Source organism: Galeopterus variegatus, unplaced genomic scaffold (assembly GCF_000696425.1).
Source record: "Galeopterus variegatus unplaced genomic scaffold, G_variegatus-3.0.2 Scaffold2162, whole genome shotgun sequence".
NCBI classification, from domain to species: Eukaryota; Metazoa; Chordata; class Mammalia; order Dermoptera; family Cynocephalidae; genus Galeopterus; species Galeopterus variegatus.
This window is the reverse complement of record NW_007728273.1, coordinates 15,915-35,775: the sequence shown is the minus strand read 5'-3', so window position 1 is coordinate 35,775 and position 19,861 is coordinate 15,915. Positions and strand designations below refer to the sequence as shown.

General features: G+C 46.9%; 1 protein-coding gene and 1 pseudogene across 1 annotated transcript in view; one reads left to right on the top strand and one right to left on the bottom strand.

Moving 5' to 3' along the window:
* PARP1 (poly (ADP-ribose) polymerase 1) overlaps positions 1-18,898 on the bottom strand; it is a gene marked incomplete at its 5' end in the record, with an annotated part of 40,291 nt that extends 21,393 nt beyond the window's left edge. The window contains 6 exons of the mRNA XM_008580796.1: positions 1,313-1,489; positions 2,219-2,335; positions 5,957-6,047; positions 7,932-8,146; positions 9,422-9,537; positions 18,733-18,898. Coding sequence (XP_008579018.1) covers positions 1,313-1,489; positions 2,219-2,335; positions 5,957-6,047; positions 7,932-8,146; positions 9,422-9,537; positions 18,733-18,898 — 882 coding nt within the window. The remainder of the gene's footprint in view (positions 1-1,312; positions 1,490-2,218; positions 2,336-5,956; positions 6,048-7,931; positions 8,147-9,421; positions 9,538-18,732) is intronic.
* LOC103596997 lies at positions 3,187-4,880 on the top strand (annotated as a pseudogene).
* Positions 18,899-19,861: the final 963 nt, after the last annotated feature.

Below are 19,861 nucleotides of genomic sequence, written 5' to 3'. Positions count from 1 at the left end.
AAAAAAAAAAAAAAAAAAAAAAAAAAAAAAAAAAATTTTTTTTAAAAAAAAAGATGACCGGGGGCTGGGCCGTGGTGCACTCGGGAGAGTGCGGTGCTGATAACACCAAGGCCGCGGGTTCGGATCCTATATAGGGATGGCCGGTTCACTCACTGGCTGAGCGTGGTGCTGACAACACCAAGCCAAGGGTTGAGATCCCCTTACCGGTCATCCTATTAAAAAAAAAAAAAAAAAAAAAAAAAAAAGACAAAAGACTTTTATTTAAAAAAAAAAATCAGTTGACAATCTGGCCAGGAACTGCCACTGGAACCTACTGGAACCTATGACTACAACTTCCCGGGCCTCTTTCTTGAGTCATTCACCCGAAGCGTCAACAGGCCTCTCTGCGGTCACATGCCCGACTGGTGACTGAAAGCCTCCCAAGACTGCACACACCGAGAGAGATTATGACCTGAAAGGAAATCAGGGTAGTTCCTTTCCCTTCCTAGGAGAGGGGAACGCGGACATGGAGAGCCCTGCGGTACCCACAACACACTCTCCCACCAGCAGAGTTCTCTCTTCAGGGGATTTACAACGGGCCTTGCTTGAAGTGGTCACTCAGGAAATGTCAAATACATGAAGCTCAGGGAAAGACCACAGCTCCCATGCTCCTAAGCCTTCATCTAATCTAGAAACAGCTCTTCCCAGCTACGCCATGTTCAGTGAACACCAGCTGGATACGCCAAGCACCTCGCCTGTGCCGCACATCGCGGCAAGCTTAGAAAGACAGGGACGTCTCTCCTCGGGGAAGTGACAAGGTCAGATGTGTTTTAGAGTGATGGCTCATGTGAAAACACAGAGAAAAGCCTGGGAGGAGAGAGTGTAATTATGGCAGAGAACAGAGCAGGCAACAAGCCAGTAAGCCAAGGGCCAGTGAAAAAACGGGGCCCAGTCCCAGGTGCTCAGCCCCAGGAGAGGCAGGCACCGGGGAGATCCTGCTGGATGGCCACCACCCCGGCTCCAGGGAGGCTCCTCAACTGAGGTTTTCTGCACCCCAAGAATTCAATATGTAGTTCCATTAAAAAAATGAAAAAAGAGGGAACCCGCAATAGCAGGAGACATGTGAACTCTGGCCCTCATCTCCCTTGAGCACCAAGGCAAGGAAATCTAGAGAGAAAAACTCTGACATCAGCAAGTAACGTAATTTCACATTCTGAAAAGAAGTCTGAAGATCATCACACAGCAGTCTTGGTGACCTGGGGTGTACACAACCCCAGAAAGTGGGGACATGTTTTCCCGCCAACAGATCACAGGATCCCCCCCCACCCCTTACCTTCGGGGTCACCCATTCTTTCCGGCTGGGTGTCTGTGTCTTGACCATACACTTGGTCCATGCGGTGACGTCCCCGGTACAGTAATAAGCATCGCTCTTGAACACCAGCTGGCCTGAGCATTCCTCGCAGGGAAGGAGGGCTCCGAACACCATGCCATCAGCTACCCGGTCCAAGATCTGAAGCCAGTGAAGGATATGTCAGAGAGAAAAGGAGGGACGACAGAAAGACACCTACCAGTGGGGGGTGGAAGGACCTGCAGACTTCGCTCACTAAGAAGAAAGACTCGCCCTGGGGCTCCTTAACACCCCACAGGTAGCTGGTTTACAGCAAAGCTTGGATTCTTGTCCTTTAAGCGAACTTATTTCTAAGTGCAGTGTTCCTGCAGCTCCCTAAGTAAAGGGAGAGCCCACAGCATCCCCTGGTATCATGCAAGGTACAGTGCCAAGCTCAGCTCCGCAGAACAATGGCAGGGAAGGGCCAGCTGGGGAGACTGGTGGGATGCTGGCATGCCGCCTCTCAGGAAGGGTCTCTACCCCCTACAGGCCTGGCATCCACTGGGGACTTTGGGCAGAAGGTAACAGAGAAAGGTCCGCAGGCCAAAGTATGTGGCGTGAACACACAAGGCAAATATAGGACCCACCTCAGTCCTCACCACAATTCTAAAGTCAGGGTTAGCACGTGGAGGAAGTATGGTAGGGCGTGAGAACGCGTGCCCCATCCACCCCCGGAAAAACGGTGACCATGATGGCAGTGGGGACCATGCAACCCAACTCGGAGCTCTTACTCCTTGCCATTAATACCAGCAGGTGTCACACGGAGGGCCTCCCACACTCCATTAGGACAGTCACTCACAGCGACTGGGCCGGCCTCACGCGCGTGTCCCACTGAACACAAAGGCAGCTCACCGCCGACTCCCCGGAAGGCACTTGCTGCTTGTTGAAGATGAGCAGCTCTTTTAGGTCATTAGTTGAACACACTTTCTTTAGCTCATCCTTGATATTCCAGATCAGGTCGTTCTGGGCCTGTGGACAAGACCAGGCAGAGACCAACTCTTTTCAAAGAAAGAAACCCAAATGGAGGAAGAGCCCTCCCCTGGTTTGGCTTGGCCTCCAGTTACACACGTGAATGAGCTGCGCCTCCAAACCTGGTCTGATCAGCACAGAATCTGACTCCTAGTTACACTCCCGGGGTTACCAATGTAAGCCTGGAACCTGGTTTCTCAGAGAACACTGAGGAGGGTGGGAAAGGCGACAGCCAGGGCCCCACGGCCCCTGGACCCCAATCCCAGAGACACGGTAACAACCAGAAGTGCTAGGCTGGGCCCAGGGCCCACGTTTATCTTCCCCAACACCCAGCAACTAGAAGGGGACTTGGGACAGCTATTCTCCACCAATCTTAGAGTAGAAATGACTCCTAAATACCGATTTCCCTAATAGTGTATTATACTCAGTATCACGCAGGAATATTTTTAAGCTCTTCTGAAAACAAAACTTTATATCTTCTTTTTTAATACTTAAGTGCCTACTCTCTGTTAAAACACTTTCCGTGGCATCCCATTTATTCCCACAACCGTAACCCTTACAGAAGGCGGCATCGGCCTCCCCAGCTTAGAGGCGAGACCGGCGGAGTCTCCTTTCTCTAGGACAGTGGAGAGTTTTTCCTCTTGCAGCCTCAGACTGGACTCTGTAAAACGGAGATGAACACACCGGCCCTACCATGACCCACAGGGTTGCGATCGGCACCATGTGAACATGTCAACTTGTTTGACAAAGCTGCAGGCATGCACATTTGCAGCGTCATTTTGAAGGGCTATCAGTGACAACACCCCTCCCTCGTTCTTTCCTGTAGCACAGCACATGCTGGGACACCCGCAATGAAAATGTGGGAGCAGGAGGAAAGTTTAGTGGTACAAGGATAAATGAAAGAACTCCTCCACCCCTGTGACTAAGGATGGGGAGCCGGCAGACACTGATGCACCAGGCTGAGGAAGCATTTAACCTTCTGACTTTCCTTATATCTCTGGCAACACTGGGAAGAGACACGAACACCAAACCCAGCAAACCGTAACTGCAAGATAGCACCCAGCTCTGCGGCAGCCAGGTCTGGTGCACAGTGGGCAACTTTTACCCTGTCACGCCAAATCTGTGATTCGCATTGGGCCACTGGAACCAGATCAGAAATTGCTTTTCCTTTTTATGCCCCCAGCAAAAACTGAATACTCATACAAGAAACTCAAGCAGATGGCTCATGGAAATCATGTTCCCAAGCAGAGACTGACTGTTCTCCAGTTTCCCAAAACCCCAGCATTTTCTGATTAATCATTTTTACTTTGCTTTAACACACATGTAATCAACAGAGATGAGCCTCCCTGGTTAATGAGCATTTATTTATTTATTTTTCGGGTGGCTGGCCGGCACGGGGATCCAAACCTTTGACCTTGGTGTTACAAGGCTGCGCTCCAACAGAACTAACCGGCCAGCCCCAGTGAGCACTGATTTAATGGGTAGTTTTCTCCTCTGTCACTATATGCCTTCTACTCCTTTTTAAAATGAGAAATCGGTGGCACAGCTGGAGCCTTAACGCTAGAGCCGGAGCTGCTGCACCAGTCACCCTGCAGGTCCTCAGTCCACTAATTCCTGTCCCGGAGCTTCATCCAACATGCCAGCCAGCAAGCGGTCCCTGTCACCCTCTTTTTTCCTCCGCTCTCTCTTCCCTCTTGCTCAGTTTGCAGTGAACTTGAAAGGAGAAAGCCTGGGGACACCCCAAACCCCTCCTGCCCATTGCAAGTGCCACTACCGCCACGCACCCCCCACCATCTCATCTCTTCTCCCGCCTCTTCAGCAAGAAGCAGATGCGCTATGTGATGGTTGGATTGGATGCTGCTGGCAAGACGACCATTCTTCATAAACTGAAGTTAGGGGAGACAGTCACCACCATACCTACCACTGGTTTTAATGTGGAAACAGTAGAATATAAGAACATCTGTTTCACAGTATGGGATGTTGGTGGTCAAGATAAAACTAGGCCTCTCTGGAGGCATTACTTCCAGAATACCCAGGGTCTTATGTTTGCGGTAGACAGCGATGATCGTGAAAGAATTCAGGAAGGTGCAGAAAATGCTCCAGGAAGATGAGTTGCAAGATGCAGTGCTGCTGCTTTTTGCAAACAAACAGGATTTGCCAAATGCTATGGCCATCAGTGAAATGACAGATAAATTAGATCTGCAGTCTCTTCATAACAGAACATGGTATGTTCAAGCCACTTGTGCTGCATGAGGAACTGGTCTGTATGAGGGATTTGACTGGCCGTCAAAGGAGCTTTCAAAACGTTAAATGAAACTGGATATCTAAGCAAGGACACATTTCATAGAATTGGTCTAGGCTTGTTACAACAAAATTAGTTTGCATCTTGGTTACTAAACTATCTGGAACTGGTTTGGGCAGAATATTACAGCGTTTAAACTTATTTTGTTGCCAATTATTGTTTACCAAGTATAATGTTGCTATTTAGCAATAAACTTGGTTTTAAAGAAATTCTCCTTGGGGAAAAAAGTATTCTCTTTTAATTTTACTTTCCTTAAACCTAAATGCCTGGACATAAGTTATTGTGGGGCCTTTTAATAAGTCTGTTTTGAATGTTTTTTTTTTTTTTTGAGCCCACAACAAACAATGTTTTAGAGTTATCCCCTTGCCACTTTACTGATACCTTTATCATTCCTGGGACAGTCTGATTTTAAAAATGTAGCATTCCATTTATATTTATTTCTATCCCTTGCCAAAAATATTTTTTAATACTGCATGCACCAGCCAGGGAAATACTCCAACACACTGTTCAGCTGTCCTGCACTGAGGGACTTACCTTTCCCTCATTATTGACTCCTGGCTTCCATCGGCCAAACTGAACCCTGGTGTGGTTTGGATTTAAACCTAATTAATTCTGTGCTGGTTGCAAAGAGTTCACATTGGGTTGGTTTTTAATACTCAGCAGATTGTCCTCCTTTATATTGTACTGTTTTTATGTCGCGTGTTGCGTTTGGTATCAGCCTCTTTGCCCGGTATATGATAATTCTGCTAATGTTTTATTGTTTATTGGTGAACATATTTTCATTAAGAGTTTTTGGAAAACTCATCAGACTCAGTGAGTAAGTTTTCTTCATAACCCATTTGGAATTATTCCTAATGAAATGAAAAAAAATATATATATATATAAAAGAGAGAAATCTTCATTTAAAAAAAATGTGTAAAAACTTTCTCTTCAAGCCATTTGTCTACACTGAGAAGCTCTGGCATCCTTGAATTTAACATTTGGTTTCCAACATTTGCGAGCGACCCCGAAGGTACGAGATGGCAGTGGTGTACGACTGGGCCAGAGCACGTGAGGCTGGTGAGTGGGACAGGGCGCTCGGCTCCTGCTGGGCCTGGCACCTACAGCCCCATGTGGGCTCTCTTCCAAATATGAATTATTTCTTTGAAAGGAGGGAAGGCAATAATCTGGAGAAAAAGCCATGCTATCAAAGATAGCTATCAATTTAAGAATTCTTAAAGGTCTTGGTGAGTGGGACGCAACTTCTCGAACTTTCTTCCCAGAACAAGGAAGAGAACTGAGATGGAACGTGGAAGGGAGGCACAAAGCTCAGGACTCACCTTGAGGGCCTTTTCAAGCTTACTGTCCTTGTCTTTTTCTTTTTTAGATTTCTTCTTGGCCACTCCATCCACCTCATCACCTTTTCTCTTTCTGAAAGAGACACAGGATATGAGAAAAAACCAGAGCCATTAAAACTCTGACACCCAATGACTCGGGCAACACAGAATCTTACGTCATTTTAACTCCTCTCTGCCAGGCCCTGCTCACATGTCACTCCCAACCTGTGCTCCACTCAGTGCTCTCAGGAGCTCACCATATACTCAGGCAGTACTTGCAACTGAGAAGGTAGAAGACTCCGTCCATTTCAGAGCATACTCTGCCAGCCGAGGAGGGTGGCTGGGGTTGCTCCAGGATTTTGGAACAGCCCAGCACAGGAGCCGGGGATCAGGCCCCACCTGATGTCAAAAACCCCATGTATCTCTTGGCATGAAAGAGATGGCCTGGAAGGTTCTCGCAGGAAATATGCTGGAGGTAAGCCCAGGGACTAGGGGGAGGGATTGCAGAACGACAAAGCACAGGGGCTGGGCCTTTTGAGCTAAAACATAGACAGGGCTGCTCCCAAGGCCAAGAGGCTGTTCTAAGAGGTGGGGCTTGTGCTGCCACTGAAAGTCCACACGAGAAATGACAGCCAAAGCACCACCAACCAGCCATTCCCCACTGGTTCGGCAAACGCACAACAGCTAACCAAGCTCAGCAGCGTCCTGACTCGAGGGCAGGCACAGAGGGTACCGGCAACCCTAACAAACGTGGGGCAGGACAGCCAGAGCAGTCAGGAGTCAGTCTCAGCTGTCATGCAGACGAAAGTTCAAACCCTTACACTCTTCCTCATCTATAAAATAGGGAAAAGAAAACCATCTTCCTTATAGAATCGTGGCAATGGTCAATCGAACCAGCTCAAGTGCAGAGCTGAGCACACTGAACGTGCTCGATCCACTCTGGTTGTCACTACTGCTCACATGTGAGCTGATGAATTCCCGCATCACACGTTGCGACGCCCTGAGGATTTTCTGATCTACGGAACTGATTTTCCAGTTTTCTTATACATTCCAGAGCCACCTGTGTGTGCTGCTGCAATGAACTTGTGTCCTATGCGCTGAAATAATGTATGACGGCTGCTCGATGAGGGTGGCCCACAGCAGCTGTCCAAGGAGTGGGGTGCACCCTGGGCCCCGCCACGCCACTCTGACTGTGCTTAACAAGCAGTTGTCTAGACTGGGGCTCAAGGGAGCAGCAGAGGGTAAACAGGGAAGAGCAGGGAGTGTCCACTGACTCGAGACAGTCACTGAGAGTCCTTACATCCTGAACTCAGCACCATGGGACGTCCATCCCATTCTGAACTCTAAGCCAGGGAACTTACTATCTACTCCCCATCTCTGCAAACTCCCTGCCAGAACTTTCCAGGCCTTTTCTTTTGTGCCAAGAGATACATGGGGTTTCTGACATCAGGTGGGGCCTGTGCCCTGGATCCTATGTAAAAATGGTCAGGATTCACCCAGCACCATTCCTAAAGACCCAGACGCACAGGAACACACCCACAAGCACGTCTACGAGGATGCCTAAGGGATGTGGGAGTGGATCATGAGGGGTCAGAGGAAACGTGGTGGCCGGCCCAGGCAAAGGCAACCCTCAGATGGGCAGGAGAGTGACCTTAAAGCCTGCAGGGCTATCGTGGAAGAGTGGGACCGGATTCTTCCCCATCCATGGAGATCAGCTGTCAGAAGGGGGAGCAGACCGCCAGGAAGCAGATCTCACAGGGGAGTGGGCTCTCAGCAGGGGTGGGGCTGTAGGAATGTCCACTGGGAGCTCCTGCAAGTCCGCTCTACTCTGTCCTCTGCTCCCACAGCCCTGCCGTCGCCATCCCTCAGTCTGCCTCTCCACGGCTTTTGGACGGTCAGCAAAGGGAACCACAGACAGTCTGTAGGGTCTTCGGGCCTCCCTCAAGCCCCTCTCGGGACCCCCAGAGCGCCCACCCACCCTTCACTCTTGACTCCCGGGAGCTGCTTCTTCAGGGCGTCTTTATCCTCCGCAGAGAGGAGGCTGAAGCCCTTGAGCTGGCTCGCGCTGTACTCGAGCCGGAAACCCAGCTCCTCCCTGTTCTTGACAAAGCAGTTCGGGTGGTACCAGCGGTCGATCATGCCCAGCTGGGGCTTCTCCGGGTCCAGCATCTTCTTGGACAGGCGCATCTGGCCCTGGAGGAAAAACCACAAGTGGGACCAAGGAAGGACAGTGAGCACCAGAGGGGCGAGCCTGTGCTCCAGCCGGCGGGGGCCTCGGGTCCCAGCCAAGGCCTGCCTGGCAACCCGGGGTTTCAAGGGCCGCTGGGAGGTTCTGGCTCCCTTATGCCACCAGGGATTGAATACTACCCTCAAGCCTCAGCACCACCATTTTAAAAGGAGCTAATTCCAAATGGCTGGCTGGCTAGCTACCTGCCTGGACAAGTGAGGAGACAACCCTTCCCTGAAGATGTTTCTGCTGACCTGGGGCGGGCAGAGCTGGAGACTTGCATAATACCTGGACCAACCCCCAATGCAGCACATTTATCCTAGCAGGGATTTGCTGCCCGTGCCCACCCTCAAGTGGCAAGAAACCATCGGCAAGAACCCAGTCCTACCAGCCCGCCCAGACTTAAAAGTCCCTAGAGCTGACATCTCCAGGAGTTTCATGCCTGTGAGGCCCAGACCCAGGGAACTCAGCCTGAGGGGCTGTTGACAATACGTAAAACTCCTTTTTAGGCTCAGTAACACCCAACCACACAGAGCTTCTGGTACTGCCTTTTAGATGAGGTGGACCTTAACTTTTGCTTCAAATTTTCAGTGGCCGAAGGTAGCTGGAGAAGATCTAGCAATTCCATGTCTTTCCCTTTCTAAACACTACCCACACTCCTCAATTTCCTGTTTAATACCTGTAGGAGGCAGGAACCTTCAATCAATGCCTTAAATGGATCAACTCGTACGTGCAAGAAACACGAGAAGGTGAGGAGGCCGGAGGGCACAAGGCTTTCCTCCTACCTGTGTCACCGGCTGCTTGTACATCTGACAGGCTGCAGCCTTCAGGGACTAGAATTGGTAGGAAAGGCTGGTTAATGAAGTTCCTCTGATTAAACAGAAGAAAGCTGGAGGCTCACACCAGGGAAAACACAGTCCTTAAAATTAATCCTGCCATAAAGCACAGACAACAGCCTTTCCCCAGCCACTGCTGAGTCCAGAAGTGACCCCTCATGTTAATGCTTCCCAAACTCTCCCATGTCTGCAGCCACAGGCACAAGGACTGGACCACAAGAAAGCAGGGCCAGACCTGTGTGGAGGAACAGTCACTGTCATCTCCAGTCTCTCCCGACATCTTTATTGTTAACCACTGGGGTGGGGTAGCACCCTAAAGCCCTGAGCTCTCCTGTTCTCCAGATAGCCAAGGACACCCAGTGCGAAGCAACACATGAAGTGCTGCTGCCCGAGCCCAGCCCTCACCTTTTCAATCTTCTCCATGCACCCCTTGCACGTGCTTCTGTTGGACTTGGCGTACTCCGCCGCGAAGTCGCCCAGCGTCTGCTCTGTCTTGCTGCCCACTCCATCCTGGCCTTTGCCTGAAGAATCAAACACAGCAACTCTCATCTCAACAGTGTCACACACAGCACAGCACCACAAAGTCCCCTGTCCTCTCCCCCTACCTCCCTGAGATCCCTCCACTAGGACACCTTGTGTTTTGGGAGACTACAATTGGTCCATCTCATCTCTGTCTGTCTGTAACAACTGTGGTTGGTTGACAGAGGTTCTTTTCTGGCAATAAAGTGACCTTTCTCATACAAGCCCTTTGAAGCAGCACCACGTTAGCTGGCCATCAGCTGTCTGACCTACACCTCTCTCCATTTCCTCTGGAGTACCCTCCCCTCCCAACCTTGGAAAGTACTTATTAAGTGCTTACCTTTAAAAGCCTAGAACCATATTAAATTCTAATTCAGCCTTCTAATTTCCATTATACCTTTATTTATCAAAGTTCACTGTTGAATTGAAGGGACTGTCTTGATACAGATCAGACACAAGTGTACTTAAGAATTAAACTCTGGCAAAGGTACCATTTCAAATTAGTGGTGAAAGGATGAATCATTCAAGAAAGAGTTTTGGGGAATCACTGGCCAACTATATGAGATAAAAGCTAGATTCTTTTCTAAAACAAAAATAAATTCCCAGGTTGCATGTTTCCTAAGACGAGAACAAAGCAAGACTGTCATCTCTCACCACTTCTATTCCAGGCTGTGCATTAGCGAAAGAAAAAGAAATAAAAGGGGTAAGTTTTTTTTTTTCTTTTTTGTCTTTTTCCGTGACCGGTAACGGGATCGCAACCCTCGGTGTCGCGGCCGCACCGCGCTCAACCAGTGAGCGGACCGGTCTCTATATGGGATCCGAACCCTTGGCGGGAGCGCCACCGCGCTCTCAAGCACCGCACTCTACCAAGTGCGCCACCGGGCTGGCCCCAAGGGGTAAGTTTTGTTTTTTTGTCTTTTTTTTTTTTTTCGTGACCGGCAACGGATCGCAACCCTCAGTGTCGCGCCTGTACTGGACCAGGACCGGCAACGGGATCGGCAATGGGATCGCAACCCTCGGCACTGCCCCCGCTCCTCGCTCAGCCAGTGAGCGGCCAGTCTGTATGTGGGATCCAAACCCTCGGCGGGAGCGCAGCCGCACTTCCCAAGCGGCGCACTGCAGCAGTGCGCCACCGGGCCGGCCCCCCCAAGGGGTAAGTTTTGAAAAGAACAAGTAAAGCCATTTCTATTTGTAGATGCATGATTATATAAGTGAAAATCCTTAGGAATCTATAAAAAAGCTACTAGAACTATTAAGTGAACTTAGGGAATTTGGAGGGCGTAAGGTCCATATATACAAACATACAAAAATTTCTATATACTAGCAATAAACATTGCAAAAAGAAAGCACATTGCTATTTAAAAGCCTTAAAATACATAAGAGATAAATTCAACAAAAGATTGCTACACTGAAAAGTTGCAAGACTGCTGAAATTAAAGAAGACCTAAATGAATGGAGAGACTTAATCATGTTCATGGAGTGGAAGAATCAGTTTGTTAAGATGTCAATTTTATCTGCCATTTGATCCACAGATGCAATGCAATGCCAGTCACATTCCTACCAGGCTTTTTTTTTTTTCCCTTTTTGTCTTTTTTTGTGTCCGGCAATGGATCGCAACCCTCAGTGTCGCACCCGGACCGGGACTGGCAACGGGATCGCAACCCTCGGTGTTGCGCCCGCACCTCGCTCAGCCAGTGAGCGACCGGTCTGTATGTGGGATCCGAACCCTCGGCGGGAGCGTCGCCGCGCTCCCAAGCGGCGCACTGTAGCAGTGCGCCACCAGGCCGGCCCCCTACCAGGCTTTTTAAGGCAAAGAAATTAATAAGTTTACCACAAAATTTTTAAGGAATTACAGAGGACTCAGAAAAGCTAAAACAGTATCGAAAAAGGACTAAGGTGGAAGTATGACACTACATGACTTCACAAAGTACTATCAGTCATAGTTACTAAGACACTGGGTTATTGGCAGACAAATAAATCAATGGAACCAAACAGAACCCAGACAGACCCACATTATGCAGTCACCTAGTTTTGACAAATAAGCCAAAGCAATCCAACGGGGAAAACAATCTTTTCAACAGATGGTGCTGTAACAACAGGATATCCGCATGGAAGAAAAAAAAAAAAAAAAAAAAAAAAAAAAAAAAAAAAAAAAAAAAAAAAAAACAACCCAAAGAACATCCTCCTCACACCACACCTAACATGAAAACTAATTTAAGGTTTAAGATCATAAATCTAAATGTAAAATCTACAGCTACAGAACTTCTAGAAGAAAACTAAAGAGTATATCTACACGATCTTAAGAGTAGGCAAAGATTTCTTAGCAGCAAGCACTAACCAAAAACGAAGGGGGGGAAAAAAATCAACAAATTGGACAAATTTAATCAAAATTAAAAACTACCGCTCTTCAAAAAAATGTCGGCAATTAAACAAAAAGGCAAGCCACAGACCTGGAGAAGGTATTCACAACACTTATAATCTAGTAAAAGGCTTGTATCTACAATATACTAAGAACTCTTACAATTCAATAATAAAGAAAAGCACAAATTAAAACCATGAGAAAATGTTACCATCAGATTACCTGTCAGAATGACTAATATTGAGGAGTGACCATACTCTTTAAGAGAGAGCAAGCGTGGGGAGGCACTGAAACTCTCGTGTGGCTGGTGGGAATATAAAACTGTACAACCAATTTGGAAAACAGTTTGGCAGTTTCTAAAAGAGCCAAATTGTACACCTACTGTGTGACCTAGCTATTCCATTCCTAGGTATTTACCCAAAAGAAATGAATGCACATGTGTATACAGAGACTCGCACACAAATGTTAACAGCAGATGTATTTATAATAGCTCCAAACTGGCAGTACTCCAAAAGTCACCAACAGGAAATGGATAAACAAATTGTGATACACTCAAACAAAGGACAACTCCTCAGCAATAAAAAAACTGACTAATTACACATGAGACAACCTGGGTGGGTCTCACAGACATTACGCTGAGTGAAAGACACATAGAGAGTACACACGATTCCCCTTTTCCCCTGAAATTCTAAATCAGGCAAAATGAATCTATGGGGATACAGATCAGAACCAGTCCTTACCTGGATCAGGGAAGGATGTTTAAAAGAACACAAGGGAACTTTCTGGGATGGCAGAACTGTTCTATAATTTGATGGGGTGTACGCATGTATACACTTGTCAAAACTCACTAAACTAGATAAGATCTGTGCATATAACTTCAGGTAAATTATTTAAAATTCCAGACTTTATTAAAGACATACTGCAAACACACATTAGTCAAAGATGGGCCTTGAATGTGGCAAAACATACAACAGGCAGCAAAAAAAAGGTCAAACTAGAGAAGATATTTACAAAATGTGATGACAAAGAATTGGTATTTTTTATATTTCATTTATAAAAAGTCAAAACACCCCAAAGAAAAATGAGGTAAAGAGACATATTAAAGTAACACAAATGGCCTTAAAAAAAGGGGGGGTGGGGGGGTGGGGCGCTAATAAACATATGACAAACTGTTTTACCTCACTGGTAGTGAAATGAAAAAGAGTGAAAATACTTAGAAATGGTGCGGAGGTGGAGAGATGGGTCTACTACATATTGCTGGTGTAAGGGCAACTGATACAACCTTTCCGGAAGGCAGTTTGGCACATACAAAGCAGCCTTAAATTTGTTCATCCCTTTGGGCAGTAATTCTACTTCTTGGAATTAAAGAAATAACTGGTCAGTTGCACAGAATAAACAAGAAGTTCGCTGCAGCTCTATTTGTAATATAGCTAAAAGGATAAAACCCTGAAGACAGCTGGATTTGAATCAGGGCTCAGGCATTTACTACCAGTATAACCTAGGGTCACTTACCTAACTTCTCTGTGCCTCAGTTTCCTCATCTGTAAAAGCCAATAAAAGCCTACTGCAGGACTCAATGAAATACATGTCAAGTGCTTAGCAAGACTTCAATAAATGAATAGTATGTGCCTTTAAAAGATAATGATGGAAATCGCTAACTTTTAACACGAAATGAGCAAACACCAAGTTGTAAAAGTAATGCATAAGTCAGAGAATCAAAACCACAATGACACCACTTCACACACATCAGATTGGCTATTTTATGGATTGCTGGTGGGAATGCAAAATGTTACAGCTGCTGTCAAAAATAATATGGAGACTCCTCAACAAATTAACCATAGAATTACCATATTATCTAGCGATTTCACTTCTGGGTATATACAGCTGAGGTGGAAGCAGGCTCTCTAACAGATATCTGTGTACCCATGTTCACAGCAGCATTATTCAACATAGCCCAAAGTAGAAACCATCAAATAACCACTGACATATGAATGGATAAACAAAAAGTGGTAGAGACATACAACAAATGAGATATTATTAACATAGGAAATTCTGACACATGCTACCACATGGAGGAATGTGGAAGACACTATGCTATGTGAAATAAGCCAGACACAGGGCTAATACTGTATGATTCTACTCATAACGGGCACCTAGAATAGTCAAATTCACAGGATTCATAGAGACTGAAAGCAGAATGGTTGTTGCCAGGGGAATGGGAAGTTACTGTCTAATGGATACAGAATTTCGCTTTGGGAAGATGAAAGGTTCTGGAGATGCATGGTGGATGGTACACAGCAATGCGAATCTACTTAATGTCACTGAGCTGGACACTTAAAAATGGTTAAGATGACAAATCTTATGTTATATGTATTTTACCACAAAAAAAGGTAATTGAGTATTTTTTTTTTAAAAAGTAATACTTAAGAGTAAGACCCTATTTCTACAGGAAAGAAAAAAAATCACACACACACACATGTCAATGCTTTCTAGGTTGACACCTCACAGTGTTAACAATCGTTATCTCTTTTTTTTTTTTTTTTTTTTTAAAGGATAACGGGAAGGGGGACCCCACCCCTGGGTTGGGTGCTGCCACCCCCACGCTCAGCCAGTGAGCAAACCGACCATCCCTATATGGGATCCGAACCCGCAGCCTTGGTGCTATCAGCACCGCACTCTACCGAGTGAGCCACAGGCTGGCCCAACAATCGTTATCTCTGAACTACAGGATCTGGGATGAATTAAACTTTAACTTCTTTGGATGGAAAATAGCTGGACAATTAGTAAGTAGTATCTTAACTTTATGGTTATGATGGTTTCATAAAACACACATTTACAGCAAAATTATTATGCCTTTTCCCATTATAAAATTATAATTTGATACGTTTAAATTATAACTAGATAGGGCCGGCCCTGTGGCGCACTCGGGAGGGTGCGGCGCTGGGAGCGCAGCATCGCTCCTGCCACGGGTTCGGATCTTATATAGGGATGGCTGGTTAGCTCACTGGCTTAGCGCGGTGCGGACAACACCAAGTCAAGGGTTAAGATCCCCTTACCGGTCATCTTTAAAAAAAAAAAAAAAAAAAAAACTATAAGCAATTAATGTAATTTTTCTTTATAAATCACCTGGTTTCAGGTATCCTGTTATAACAACACAAAACGGACTAATACAGCCACTATATAGTGGTTTTTCCTGTTCTAGAACTTTAAATAAAAAGATCCTACTACATATATATGCTTTTTTGGGTCCTCATTCTTTAGCTTGGCAATGCTGTTTTGAGATTCGTCAATATTGCTGTGTGTATCAACAGTTTGTTCCTTTTGGGGCCGGCCCGGTGGCACACTGCTATAGTGCGCCACTTGGGAAGTGCGGCGGCGCTCCCGCCGAGGGTTCGGATCCCACATACGGACCAGTTCCCGCTCACTGGCTGAGCGAGGCGCGGGAGCAACACCGAGGGTTGCGATCCCGTTGCCGGTCCCGGTCCGGTACGGGGGCGACACTGAGGGTTGCGATCCATTGCCGGACACGGAAAAAGACAAAAAGGGGAAAAAAAAAAAACAAACAAAAAAAACAGTTTGTTCCTTTTTATTGCTTAGTATTATTCCATTGTATGGACATACCACAGTTTGCTTATCTATTTGCCTATAGATGAGTACTTAGATTGTTTCCAGTTTGGGGCTATTATTAATAAAGTTGCCATGGGGCCGGCCCGGTGGTGCACTCGGTAGAGTGCGGCGCTTGGGAGTGTGGCGGCGTTCCCGCCGAGGGTTCAGATCCCATATAGAGACCGGTCCGCTCACTGGCTGAGTGCGGTGGCGGACGCGACACCGAGGGTTGCGATCCCGTTACCAGTCACGAAAAAAAGACAAAAAGGAAAAAAAATAATAATAAATAAAGTTGCCATGAATATTTGAATTCGAATATTGTATTCAATTATATATTGGTGGTGGTGGGAATTGGGGGACCCTACAACTGCCAGATTGGCGGACGCGACACCGAGGGTTGCGATCCCGTTACCAGTCACGAAAAAAAGACAAAAAGGAAAAATAAATAAATAAAAAAATAAAGTTGCCATGAATATTTGAATTCTAATATTGTATTCAATTATATATTGGTGGTGGTGGGAATTGGGGGACCCTACAACTGCCAGATATCCCCTTACTGGTCACGAAAAAGACAAAAATAAAATAAAATAAAATAAATTATAACTAGATATAGCATTATCTAGGTACCTAAACCTACAACTTCCAGTATCCTCAATACAAAAGGGAAACAGCCACAGAACAAAAAAAAAATTTATTACACTCAACTTCTCTTAAAACTGACACTCACCCTCTGGACCCTTTCTTGGCAAATTTACTGTTATTTTTACACACAGTTCTGAGCGGTGTTACTGATCTCTTAGTTTCCAGCAGATCAGAGGTAGCTGTAGTTCAAACACACCAATGGCTGAGAGAAGGACAGGCAGACAGAGACAACACACCTCAGCACAGACGCAAACAGCTCCCTGGGGAAGGATGGCTGAACTACCATCCATGTCCTTAGAGCCATGAGAACAGGTTAAACTGGGTCAGTTTAGGAAAGCAGAGAAGTGAGAATGCAGTCTCAGAAGATTTCCTTCAAAACAATGATAAAATTGACTTTTTAAAATTTAAAGGCACCCAGCATGCTAGTTTGTGGATAAGAATAAACCAATTCTAAAAATTATGTGGACAGGCAAAAGACCTAGAATAGCCAACACAATACTGGAGAGAACAAGCTGGAAGACTTCCTATAAGGCTACAGCCATCAAGACAGTGTGGTATTATATTAGCAAAAGAGTAAATAGGTAATAGAACAGAACAGAGAGCCCAGAAGAAGACCCCACAAATAAAGTCCAGTGATTGTTGACAAGGGAGCAAAGACAATAATGGAGAAAAGATGGTATTTTCAATAAATGGTGCTGGAACAGCTGGACACCCACATGCAAATCAATGAACACAGTCTTTATATCCTTCACAAAAAGTAACCCAATATGGATTGCAGACTTAAATTAAATGTAAACTATAAAACAACATAGAGGGGCTGGCTGGTGGCTCAACTGGGAGAGCATGGTGTTGATAACACCAAGGTCAAGGCCCCCACACCAGCCAGCCCCCAAAACAAAACGAAACAAAAACCCTCCTCTGGGCTGACTGGTTAGCTCAGCTGGTTGGAGCGCAGCCTTGTCACACCAAGCTCGAGGATTTGGACCTCCATACTGGACAGCCACCAAAAAAAAAAAAAAAGAACCAAAAGAAAATAAAGGGAGAAAACCTAGATGACCTGGGGTCTGGGGATGATTTTTTCAGATGCAACACCAAAGACACAATCTATGGAATAAGTAATTGATAAGCTAGACTTCATTAAAATAAAAAAAAACTTCTGCTCTGTGAAAGACACAGTGAAGAGAAGCAGAAAGAAGACCAGACACACACTGGGGAAAAGGTATCTGCAAAAGACATCAAAGGGCTGTTATCCAAAATATACAAAGAACTCCTGAAATTCAACAATAAGAAAACAAACAACCTGATTAAAAAACAGGCAAAAGATCTGAACAGACACCTCACCAAAGATTATACACAGAAGGCAAATAAGCCTATGAGATGCTTAACATCATCACGGCATTAGGGTAACACAAATTAAAACAATGAAATACCACACACCTAGCAGACTGGCCCAAACCCAAACACCGACAATACCAAATGCTGGTGAAGATGCGGCGTGACAGGAACTCTCGTTCACTGCTGGTGGGAATGCAACATGGTTTGGCCATTTTGGAAGACAGCTGAACAGTTTCTTACAAAACCAAACATACTCTTACCAGATCCAGAAATTGTGCTCCTTGGTATTTACCTAAAGGAGCTGAAAACACGTCCACTCAAAAACCTACACGTGAATGTTTATAGCAGTTTTGTTCACAACTGCCAAAACCTGGAGGCAACCAAGACATTCTTCGGTAGGTGACTGGATGAACAGACCCCGGGACATCAGACAAGGGAGTATTACTCAGTACCAAAAAGAAATGAGTTGTCGTGGAAAAGCATGGAGGAAACTTAAGTGCATACAACTAAGTGAAAAAAGCCAGTATGCAAAGGCTACATACATATTGTATGATTCCAACCATAGGACCTTGCGGCGAAGGCAAAACTATAAAGACAGTAAAAGATGAGTGGCTGCCAGGGGACAGGGGAGGGCGGGACGAACAGGCGGAGGAGCACAGAGGATGTTCAGGGCAGTGGAATTACTCTGTATGGTATTAGAATGGTGGACACATGTCATTACAGATTTGCTGAAACCCACAGAACGTACACCGAGAGTGACCCCTAATGTAAAGTGTGGGCCCTGGTGATAACGATGTGTCAGTGCAGGCTCACTGATGGTAACAAATGCACCACTCTGGTGGGGGATGTTGACAGTAGGGGACGCGGTGGGGTGGGCAGGGGGTATATGAGAACTCTCTGTACTTTGTTCAGTTGTGCTGTGAACCTAAAAGTGCTCTTAAAAACAGTCTGTTAAAAACAAAATGACAAATCTGAAGGCTACGTTTCAAGCATGTGGAAAAATAAAATACAAGCCATCATGCAACAGGCAACGCTGGGTCAATGAGGCGTTGCTGAAGTAACACATGCACGTGTGCAGGACGGAGAGGGCATGCTGCGGGACGGGGAGGGCATGCTGCGGGACGGGGAGGGCACGCTGCGGGACGGGGAGGGCATGCTGCGGGACGGAGAGGGCATGCTGCGGGACTTTTTCTTTGCTCTCTCAGGAAAGAGCCCTGGATGCTTCAGAGTGGGGGGCTCCCTGGTCTCTACGCACCAGTCACTCCTCCGGCCTCCGCGGTCTTCTTGACTTTCTGCTGGTCATCCCACCGCAGCTCCGAGAACCCATCCACCTCGATGTCGGGGTGCCGGATGGAGTGGCCCACCTTCCAGAAGCAGGAGAAGTGGTACCAGTGTGGGACTTTTCCATCGAACATGGGCGACTAGGAAGGAAGGGAACCAGAGGGAGGTAAGTGGGCAGTTGACCTCCGGCTCCGACTCACCAGACCCCTACCTCAACGCCAGCCTCAGCAGCGGAGCCACACAACACCCTTGCTTTCTCATCTGTAAGGACAGCTGTGCCCACGTCCCCCACACCTCTGTAACAGCACCCCTGTAACAAGATCTTCCCTGACAGCCTGGAAAACCACCGCCTGCTGCTGCTGAGCCCATCCTGAGGACACAGAACACAGCCACGGGAGTGGTGGCGTCTTACAGCAGAGCTCTGTCCCGTGCCCCTTTCAATCATGCCTGCTCCATCAGTGCTAATCAGCCTCCCAGCTAGTGAAATACACACAGGACACCCGGTCAGTGTCACAACCCGACAACCACTCCTGTCAAGCCTGGACTCAAAGGGCCTGTGTGGCCCAGAACGGGCTCTGTAAGTGCCTCTGCAGTTAAGAAGAATGAGAAACAAGATCGAGATAATGAGCAAGGCAGAGAAAACGTGTCAGAGAAAAGGGTCCAGCGCGCAGCAGCTGCACACATGTGAGTGGAATGAATTAGTGTCTGCAGGGGGAGCGGGAGAGAGAACAGCTCGGGGCAGCAGGCCCGGCCTGCCAGGGCGACACTGTCAGCTCCTCACTGGCCTTCAGGGAAGGCCACCTCCTGGGTGCAGGAACCAGGAGGTCCAGTTATGAGGGAAGGATGGTCCCCTCCTGAGGGGTTTCCTTTCCCGCAGATGGTTCACACTCGGGTTGGTACAGACTCAGCAGCCTTTCATTGTGCCGTGACCAGGTTCCCACACTGTCTGGCAAGAGAGGAGGATACTGGCATTTACTTGGTCCCTGGTGCCTTTCACAAGCCATCTCGTGTAACCCCACGACCTGCTTCTGGGTGGGAACTAGCACCCCCATTTCATAGATGGGGCTGTTGGGGCTGAAAACCTTGCCAAGGGTGGGTGTGGG